Raw genomic sequence first — 11,364 nt, 5'->3', positions numbered from 1 at the left:
TGTAGCTGTGCCTGGGATTGCCCCGACCCACATGTAGAAAAAAAATCCAAGACAATCTCATGTACAGTTGAGATGTGAAGCTAGTTCATACTGAATTTTACATTTTAAATATATCTTGAAAGCAATCTCAGTAAACTAAGAAGTTCCCTAAACATAGCAAACTACAATTTAAATGCCTTTATACAAATCAACATCTATGTCTCTTTAAAGAAGTACAAATGAAGCAAATTCCAAAGTTCTGATCCAATCCCTCAACACAAATTTAAGAGGTTGGGGTTTTGTTGGGTTGGTTTGTTTGTTTGTATTGGGTTTGGGTTTATTTTGTTTGTTTGTTTGTTTTGTTGGGGTTTTTTTAATTAAACATTTCCAAAGAAATCTTTACTGTCAAGCTCTTAAATCATCATACCAGAATTACCAAACACATCCATCTGCCCGTGAAAAGGTTATTCTTTGCTGTGACCGAATCCGTCATGTGTGGTTGGTTGGTTTGTTTGTAGCTAGGGTTTGGGTTTTTTTAAGATGATGATAATCATCTTTTCCAGGGTTTCACCAAGTGTTACAATACAAAACAGTAAGCTAAGCAGTGTGTTCTTGAAGCCTGAATGACTTCATGGCAAACTCCTATACGTTCAATTTGTTAATATGATGATTTAGATCATGTTGCCTACAACTATCAAAGATTAAATCAAGAAACCCTAACAACTGCCATTGTTAAATATGCAGAATTGCTGGGTTTATTCATCCTTATGCAACTTTTAAATACATACCAAAACCAGAAAGGTGTATTCTGTGCACTTTTTTTCAAACCAGTTTGTTGTGGCACATACCTGGATTCTTGCCTTCACTCCGAGATGGACGAGCCGTAGGCTTAGGGAATTTTGTCCCTTCCAAAGCTTTGGCAGCTGCCGCATGTTGCGCTTTTTTAATACTAGTTCCTTCAGCTTCCCAGTGCTGGTCCCCAAGGGTCAGTTGCACTGTAAACACCTCAAAAATAGAAAACATGAGTTTTATTATGAACTGCTTTGGAGTTCACATAACTTACTAGACCCTCTTACACAAAACAGTGAGTCTTTTGGTGATGCAGAAATTAAGAATATGATAATTAAAGCTTTTTTCCACTTTTATGTCATCTCCAGACTTTAAATACCTTGGACATAGACAGGATTTTCCTGATTCTGAATTTCACAATAATTGTAGCTAGCAACTATCCTTCATACTGCATGAGATCATACAGGCTAAAAACTAAAAGACACTGTGTGTATAGAAGTGACAGCTACGTGGGCAGCTGGCATGCCAACATTACTCTGAACAGCAGCCTTGAAATTCAAACTTTTGTATTCCACATAACTCAATCCTTGCTTTAATACTGTGGTTTTGTGGGGGTTTTTTTACTACGTTTTTCAGGATTTTGGAGAAAGGTAAGTTCCCATTGCAGCATTAAAGCTTCTACATGCCCACAGGCGAGCACAAATCTATCTGATTACCAAGCAAAGCTCTGTAGCACTTTTTAAGTATGTGGGATAGAGAAGAATATATATTGCCCTAAATTTTCACAAATTAATCAGACAACAGCAAGCCAAGGTCTCCCTGGTAATTAAATGAAGTTTAATTTCAATCAGAATGAAAACACAAGTGAGCAGCTGCTCTGAATGTTATTCTAATACTTTTTTAAAATGCAAACCTTGTCTCCTTTCCACATTGACGCTGACATTTTGGACAAAAGGTTTTAGTTCTTAATATTATTCAACCGAGTTACTGGAATCTAACAGACAACAAACATTGTTCCAGGCAACACCTTAAAGGGACAATGTCAGATTAGACAGACACATCCCAGGCTGATTTTCCTCGTATGCCTGGACCTCACTTCTCATACAATAGAGCTCTTCAGTAAGGATTTAAAAGGTCAGTAATGCTAAAACTCCCTTCCTTCAGTGTTCTTTAAACTAACACAAACTGCTTGTATATTTGCTGTATTCCTGACAAACTCTCCCTACATAGGAACAGAACACCAGAGGAATTGTATAGTACCAAGATTTTTACACACTGTAAAGGATACGCCATGATATGGGATGAACAGCACATGCTGATCTATCCTTGGCATTCTTATGAGAACTAAAGATTTTTTTCTTAAAGTAACTAACTGTTCCAGAACAGGTGAATGTTCAGTGCTGTTCAATCATCCTGTACTTCAGGCATTAAAGAAAATATACCAAGATCCTTGTTTCCCAAATATTGGGCAATTAGGATAGAAAGATTCATTTTATTTACAACTAAACCAGAGCAACAGCAAAGCAACATTCAGTTATGACGTGCACAAGAGAGAACAACTCTTAAATACTAAAATTTAATCCAGGCATATCAAGAAATACAGATTTGTACCTTGCCAGCTACACAGACACAAAAGCACAATTCCTTACATAGCATTTTTCCTAAAGAAACATAAACGCCCTAAAACTTCCTGCATCTCACAGGATAATTTGGACTAATAAACTATTTTAATATTTTAAAGATTGGTGAGATTAATCTCAAAACATTAAAATGCACCACAGGAATAAAAGAAGATTTGCAGAACAGGCAAGATGTAAAATAAAAGCTTAACATCATACTAGAAAATGACTGTAAAACATCATCTATATTTAATACATTGTTTTTTTAGTAAAGAGTGCAAGGGACAAACCTTGCTTTATTAAATGAAACCCAGGAATCTCATAATGGAGCTAACATAAATAACTCCTCGAAAAAGCTAAGTAGTTTTAGGTAACAGGTAAGTTCAACCTCTACGTACTTTGGGAAACCAGATTTTAGAACACATGTAACAGCTTCACGCTTCCCTACATCAATACTTTAGTGAGTTTCCCATTCCTCTCTGTTATTCTGTATTACCTTGCACTAAAAACATATACTTCCTTACTCCACTTATGAAACTGAAAGAGCACAAACAGCAATAAGAAACTTCCGTGACTATTTACCTTAGAATGAGCTGGACCTTGCTCACTCAAAAGCTTATACTCAGGCTGAATCTTGTTGAAACGGGCTAACTCATTCACAAGACACATTGGGGTTTTCTCTTTGGGGTTTGCCATGTTTGAAGGAGCTGAAAGATTACATAAATCAGATGAATGAACAGGTAGCTATGAACTCTACTACAATCTTTTAATAATAAAAAACATAAATCTCATTGGGTTAGAATTTAGTTGTCTGCAACACACCACTTCTCAGAAAAGATGTGCTGGATTGGGATTTCCAAGCAAATCACACGCCTAAACGACAGCATCATTAAATGTAACATTTTAATGCAACCCATAAGTATGAGGTTAGGACAGTCCTGCACTCAGCTTGCATCTTATGTAGAACATTTCAAGGAGCAAATCTTCTAAGTATTCATCATGGTCGCTTGCTTTGAGTAATTTCTAAAAGTACATTAATTTCTTTTTTCCTTCTATTTTCCCCTAGTATCTATCTTTTATCTATTACTTTTTACTTGCTTTATTATATTTTATTGGCATAATATATTTATCGCTACACTGCTCATAAAAGACAACATATTTGTTACGTTTAAAACAAGCCACTTACAGAAAAGATGGATAGCAATGTTTTAAAAATTCAGTGTTATACAATGCTAAATACTCTTTACTGTTACAAACATTTCAACTGATTACTAGTACTCCATGGAAAAGTATGCTTCTATCTGTCTCAAACAGGTTTCATTCAACAGGGAGAAAGCATTACAAGCTACTGCATTTGCGTAAATATTAAAGTATTTGTGGATGCAAGACATTAGGAGTATATCATGCCAAACTATGAGCACTAAGAATAGAAAAACTTATTAAGAGACACTCAATCTTACCTGCAGCTGCATTGGTGGATGTAACTGATGCAGAGGGTAAAGCAGAGTTTTGGATAGGTCTACCTGCATTTTCAGAGGGCAAAGAACTAGTAGTAGAAGGAATACTCAAAGGCTGTGAAAGAGATGGGTTTTTATTCAATATTTGGTTCCCTGCAAGGGAAGCAGAAGGATTCTGAATTTGAACTTGAGACATGTTGACTTCCAACCAGAGCAGATTACTGTAGGTTAACAGCTTTGAATGCAGGCAAACTCAGTGTGATGAAGCCAAATTGCTGACCTAAAATGCAAACATGAAGAAAAAAAAAAACAACCCTAAATATTCAGCATTCTCTAACTATCAGTCTATTGAAATTATTTCTCCGTGAGCAAAAAGGGGAAGAAGTGTTCAATCAAGCATCCACTTTCCATATTGTATGCAGTAAGTCATGCATCCAGTTTTAACAGTATGTTCAACCTATGCATCCTATCATCTATGTTTCTTTCATTTATAAAAGCAGTATAGAAGCTTTGTTTATGCTTGTTCATTTAAGAAAACTACCCCTCTGTTTTCCCTGTCATTGAATCCACTGACAACACAAATCCAGGTACTTAAACCGATAGCCACAGCATACATACTAAACAAAGAGCAACTTCCATGAACAGATTACATTTTAGGCATTCCACCATTTGAAGTTAAAGTTCTTAACTTGGAATGGCAAGCAATAAATGTTTACAAGACAGCTATTTAGAGCATGAACCTTTTCTTATAATCGTGTACTGCCCCCCCACCAGGACGACCTGGGAATGCCCAACCATTTCTGAGGGGAGCACAACTGGCACCCAGCAGAAAATGCTGAAGTAGCTAGGACTGGAAAAAGCAAAGGTGCAAGAGTTCATAAGTTTCATAAGTTACATTGTGTTTGAAGGTTACTTCTATTTAAGTCAGAACATGTCTCAGTAACAGTTCAAGCATCAATTTAGATTTATTTGGCCTTGCAACACCACTAGCAAGTGTTGGGATTGCTCATAGGCATCTATGTTCATGTAAGAAAAAACACCTCCAAGCGATGAACTTGCACGAGTCAACATGAAGTACTGGGATAGGTCCTTCCTCCACCAACAAATTAGTGTTGGATTTCTCTTCCGCATGAATGCAACAGTATCTTCATGCTCACACAGTTATACCTAAATATACACTAACAGGTTGCTGTTTTGAAGGCTGCCAGAGCTCAGCTGCCCATATCCGCTTACGATCCATGTATCAATTTATTTATTAAGAAGAAATTTTACAGCCAATTAAATACATTTCACACACAAACATGTGCACATACACACACACACACTGATCACTGACAGGTTTTACTGGGGCTGCAAACAAAGGTTTATTCTCTCATAATTTATAGAAGAACAGAAGAAATCACTGCTCCAGATACCACCAGGGAGCTATTAGTAGCAACACAACTCCACTAGTGCTCTGTAAGCTTCAAATTCTGAACCTGTGAATGGACTTCCAAATGTAAGAGGAGCAGCAATGAGTCAGAGTGAAGTTTTTAGCTAGTTACTGACAAAACAAACCTAAGAGGAGAACCTAGGCTGATACATCCATGGATACAAAGATTGATGTATTTATTTATTTATTTAAGAGGAAAGAACCTATAGGGAAACAACAGAGACACCAACAGATCTACCACCCAGAATATTTTTACTTTGAAAAAAACATCATAAACATGTCAGGCTTATCCTGCTACTGGTTCAGTAACTCTGTACTAGAGCACGAAATCAGATCAGATCTCATTTGTTCAGAAGACCTCTATGTAGATTATACTTAAAACAAATCTGGTATTTGACTACTAAATTTGCAGAAATTACAAGTTGGGTGCATTGTAACTGTGAAAACGGTATTAGAGAGTCAATCTAAAGGAACTCCAAGAAGTTGTAAGACAAAGATGAGAAGAATGTAGAGTAAGACTCCAGGGTAATAATTTTATAATCACCAAGTTTCATTCCCAGGAGCATCACCAGAAACACTGAAAGATTTCAAACATAATACAACAATAATAATTGCCTGGAAAAGACTATAACATCTTCCCGTGCAATAAAAAAAGCTAATTGCTGAACTGCAATGCCCTTCAAAGTAATTGAAGTTAAACAGTTTCCAACCCACACGTTTTGAGAAGACACCAAAAGTTTTTATTTTGAAGTCAGTAACTTCAGGAGCTTTCAGATCAGCCTGGAAAAGAAGGCTTCCTTTTCTGAAAACTGCCTGCCAGAACTCTGCTCTTCATTTGCCATCACCTGGTTTTAGACAACATGGAATTTCTGCTCCAAAATGCATACATTAAAGTGGTTTTCTAGTTGTACAATGCAGAGAACAGTATACCAATCCCTAGTAGATTTTCTCCCCCAAGAAGGGAAGTCCCTGACAAGGATATTATTAGGTCATTTTCTATATTTATGGCAGAGCACTATGGAACCTCACAGCAGTGCAGCTCAGACCCCTTTCTGCCCAGCTCTCTCTCCATCAAGAGTTACAGCCATCAATGTTCAGCCTGGAAAAGCTTTCCTTTAAACACCTCTGGTTAGAGTAATATTCAGGACAAAGTCAGCTGTTAGTCACAAAAATCTGTGGAGACTCGAGGTCACATCCTAGTGCTTGAAACAATAAGGTGTTGGAAATTGATCCAATTTCAAACAGACTTCAGCAGTGCACATTAGATGACCAGACCAGAAAACATTGCTAGAGACACATCCATAGCTCATAACCTGCTTATTCTCAACATAGAGACCAATCGCCCCACTTCTTCAGCAGTCTGGCTGCTTGGTCACATCTAAGCAGACAAGGAAAGTGTTTGAAGCACACTTTGCTGGAATCCACCACGTGCTCTCCCCAGCCCTTCATCAAACTGAAGAGTTCAGCCCTCATGTACCCTCCAGGAATCCAGAAGACTTCCAGCCTCACAAGGAACCAAGTATGCGGAGTTTGCTCAGCAAACTTTATGCATCTGTAAGATAGTAACAAGCCCACCCATCTTTCTTTGCAAAATGCTTTGCAATTATAAATGTAACCATGATTTGATAACCAAAATCACTGTATAAATATGTGGCCTCTGGATCCATTAATTTATCAAGACAGAAAACATGTACTCAAGAAGATCTTGGGAGTACTCCTTTCCATGACTGTTTCTGTACATACTACATGGTAACTTACAAGATTATACCTTATAAGTTTATATACACAAATATATGTTCTCTTTTTGAAAACATTCAGCTCATACTTTAACAAACATCTTCAAAGAACAGGCTGACAAGACAAACACGAATTATGTTTGTATTTTTTCAGCTGTGAAGTTTATGATACTGTAGTTGGCTTGTGTGAAGCGTTTCATTAGAACACAAGAACAGTCCCATCTTTGCACATTTAATTATAGGTCATTTGGGGGTTCTGTTTTGGGTTTACAGTGCTTCTAAAAAGTAAGATGCCTTTTACCTTACAAAATCCTAACTACACAAGAAAAAAGGACCATAATCTAGAAAGCTGAGGCTAACAACTTAAGGCTGTTCCAATGGATAGAGAAACAGAGATGCCAGAACTTCAGGTGATTTTTCCATGTAATTGGGGTTAGCTAATTCAAATTTAGCAAGACAAATACTAGTACAAGTAAGTGACCCCTATAAACACTCAAAGAATGGCTGGAACTTAAAACCACCCACAAACGTCAAAAGAAAGGTGAACAAACAAATGTTCTACTCACACAATCTTAGCCAGCAACTAATCACATAACCTGCTCCTTTCTCACCCTTCCACACTTACTTTTTGCTAACTCAGATGTTGGTATTTTAGATTTTATTGAGACAGTGTTACACTAGAGCATTATCCTCATGATGGTAATGACTACATCAAACAACTCAATGACCTATGGATGGTAACAACCTCAGAGAGATGGATTTTCAGATGACAGAGCACTGTTCCCCACTCCAGTTTGTAGATTTCTATTTTCTTTTGGCACAGCATTGCCTGCAACATTCCCAGAAATGTTGAATACATTAAAATCCAAAGTTTGGAAATCATTAAGGTAACCAGAAGGCAAGCAAAGAAATGCACAGAGATGTGAAGGTAGCCTCAGTCCACTCAGCCAAAAGTAAAATCTTCCTGTGTAAAAGCAAGAATCCAGCATTGTCAGATAAAAGTTCTCTTGGGGCTTTTTTGTGTTATAATTCTCAAAGGTGTTGCAGATAGAAGCCAGAGATCAAACAAAAACCAGACACTTCCTGTGGATAATCATGTTTTACCACAACTTGTGGTTTATTTAATATGATGCAAATAAAAGGTAAGAAACTTTAATGTTTTAAGTAAGTTTCCTGTACCTTTAGGAGATCCAGAAAGTGCAGATTTGGATTTAGTTCTGAATAGGATATTTATGATGGAGAATGCCTAAAAGGAAAAACAGAGAGTTAGCATTTTGCTTCCTAAAGCTACAAAAAGATCTTCTGTATCAATGTCTCACCACTACATCAAGTTTGCCTCATGCATTCAGACGACAAGCATTTGTCTGACCATTAAACCTTCACCGACAGACTGCTCAACAGAGCTGTGTTTTTCCAAGCAGAAATTCCAACCTGATCCAAGAATCATCTTTCCTTGCTTTTTCCCCAAACCCAAGTGATTTTTCTTACACGAGCAGCGGATTCTCACAGTAGTGCTCTTTGCAGGATTGTAAGAGACACTGGCCAGTTTTCTTTCTGTAGTAAAGCTTCCAGTTCTGCTGAAGTTAACCCTCTTCCTAACAGCCCTAGAGATGAGCTACTGACCCAGACCTTAATTCACAAAGCCAAACCAAAAGCAAGCCACTAACCTGAGAAACTCTGGCAGCTATTAACTGCAAAAATCTGATACAAATTCTACCTTCTGGCTACATTTCCAGTCTAATGATTTCACTCATAAACAGTCATATAAAAAGAAATAAACCTAGTTAAAACTGTTTTAGAATAAAGTTGTTTCAGTACTGAGTATGAAACCTGTCACTGCACGGACTGCTCTAAATGGAAATCAAAATGTATTTTATTCTGCTTACAAATATAGCACAAAGTGTTTAATCCTTCTTTTCCATGACTAAAGCCAACTGTGCGCAGATGCTAGCAACATTACTACCAGCAACAAAATGGGCAAGATCTCAGTCTTGATTAAGGTTAGAAGAGAACACAGACAAAAAGGCTCTTGAATTTACTTCAGTCATTTCAAAATCCTGCAATGAATTTAGAGCTATAACCAGTTATCTTGGAAGAGTCCTGAAGAACAGATGAGGACAGAGAGCCTGGAAAAGGCAAACATGGTGCCTAATAGTTAAACAGGAGAGTGAAGAAGGAAGAAATGAGGATTATAGTCCTATCGGTTCAACTTTTCTCCTGTAAGTTTTTCTGGAGGCTTAATTAAACACCAGGAAAGCAAGGAAATGGGTAATATTCCCAGGCAGAATCAAAACCAAGTTGTATAGGGAACTGCATTTTCTCCAGCCACCTCTGGAGGTTAAACCAGGCTCAAAAATGAGTCACTTGATCTCAGCCGGAACAAGTACAAGGTTCTGGGCAGGAGCTGACTGCAGATCAAACACAGGACAGAAAAAGCACCAAGTGACACCAGCAGAGTGGGAGAAGAGTTATAACCAACATAACACCATTACCTAACACAAGCTTTTTTAGAGAAAGTGATCATCATACTGAGATGCAGAAATGGCAAAATAACCTGAGATACCTGCAGAACTCCTCCTACTCTGCACTCAGTATCACCGACCCTCAGCTGGAGCACTGCATCCACTCGAGCATCACGCGTCAAGACGGATGTGGACCCAGCTAGCAAAAACAAAGTAGGAAAAGCACAAGACACTCAGCTTTAGAAAACATAACCTTTAAGAAAAACACTGAAGGATTTGGGCTTGTATATGCTGAAGAGGAGAGGGCTGGCTGGGGCCTGACAACTAGCAGTCTTCAAGCACATAAAAGGTTTTTGGAGTGGAAAGGAATAAACTGTTCTTCATGCTTAAGATGACAGAATTAGAAGCAAGAGGCTTAAAAGTGCATCAAGAAAACGCTTCCCGATAGTAATGGCCACAATAAACTATACTGCTTTGGGTGATAGAAGTGACTTCACTGTTGGCAAACTTTAAGTAATTAATAAACATCCATTTAGAAGGAGGGTGGCATACCTGACCCCGCAGAGGGATGGACTGCTTCACTCCCTTGAGTCCCTCCCATCCCACATTCCCATGGCTGTGAACACACTGTTGTGCACCTGACTGTAACAGCACGTTTCTGTCTCTGACCAGAGTAAGACAATGGCCTTGTTTGTTAAGCCAAAGGTTTGGTAAAAAGGGGATCTCACGTGCGTCCTACCACAGACTTGCTCTGAACTCTGATAAACCACTTGAAAATACAAGAGACTAAATCCTCAAAGAAATACATCCTGGAGACATTCCAAACCCTCCTGGACGCGTTCCTGTGTAACCTGCTCTAGGTGGCCCTGCCTTGGCAGGGGTTTTGAACTGGATGATCTCCAGAGGTCCCTTCCAACCCTAATGATTCTGTGATACAGGTTTTATCCATTGTCAGGACCAGAATATGGAAAGGTGTCCTATTCCTTAGGAGGCACACATTCGGAAGAATGGAAGTTACAACCTTCTCATTATGCTACTTGTTACAAACTTGCATGTACCCCATTTAAAGCCTTCTCTGCATTCATTCATGACTCATCTGCACCAAGCAGGGAGGGCTTTTTATGGAACAAGAACAAAGCAGAATGAGAAACAGAACAGATACCAGATAAACCCATCAAGATTCAAATTGCAAGAGCTTCATGACATCACCAACTAAAAATCATGTCATAAACAATATCCAAGAGAAAGTCGTAGCTATAGGAAATGAGGTTTTAAATTAAGCATTGATTTCTTTCTGAAAAGCGGATTCTTCCCAACATAGTGCATCTGAACAGCTACTGCCCCTTCAGTCACAAAACAAGGAAGATTAATTGCTCCTCATCAACAATAAACTCCATTCCCAAAGCAGGGAAGTTCATTTATCCCTATTTCACAGAGGGGCAACTAGAACACAAACCCCAATCAGTGCAAAAGGATTTAGGTACCTGAGGTGGGAACTAGGCAGAACTGATATACCTGAACAAACAGTGGAATGCACAACATGGACTCATTAATCCCTTTGTCACCTGTATTTTTACACTCCTGTGGCTCTCTTGCCACTCAGTATCAACCAACCCTCAAATGAGCATCACGGTAGCGCTTATCTGCCATGCAGGAACAATCTGCTGAGCTGGTCTGACAGAGGCCAGTCCCTCCCAGCTCAAATCAGAACTTACAGTCATGGCAAAGACAGACCCACTATTCAGTTTCACCTGTTGCCTGCAGCCTGTGGGATAGGACGGAGCATTCATCACCCAGGTAACAGATTGGTTAGAGATTCCCTCTCTCCTCCCTTTTTAAAGGGGGTTTTAAATAATTCAAATGTGGTGGCTGAGCCTCTTTTGTCCCACA

General features: G+C 38.5%; 1 protein-coding gene across 1 annotated transcript; it reads right to left on the bottom strand.

Annotated features, from left to right (window-relative positions):
• Nucleotides 1-827: 827 nt before the first annotated feature.
• Nucleotides 828-4,040, bottom strand: LOC104404363 (double-stranded RNA-binding protein Staufen homolog 2-like; the record flags this gene model as incomplete). Its single annotated transcript, XM_010012777.1, has 3 exons — nucleotides 3,848-4,040; nucleotides 2,970-3,094; nucleotides 828-984 (listed from the first exon to the last, which is right to left on the bottom strand). Coding segments are annotated over exons 1-3 (475 nt in total), but the record flags the coding sequence as incomplete, so codon positions are not given.
• Nucleotides 4,041-11,364: the final 7,324 nt, after the last annotated feature.

The sequence above is a fragment of the Nestor notabilis genome, unplaced genomic scaffold (assembly GCF_000696875.1).
Source record: "Nestor notabilis isolate BGI_N333 unplaced genomic scaffold, ASM69687v1 scaffold32504, whole genome shotgun sequence".
Taxonomy (NCBI): domain Eukaryota; kingdom Metazoa; phylum Chordata; class Aves; order Psittaciformes; family Psittacidae; genus Nestor; species Nestor notabilis.
Note: the sequence above shows the minus strand (reverse complement) of the source record. Positions and strands in the feature narration are given on the sequence as shown.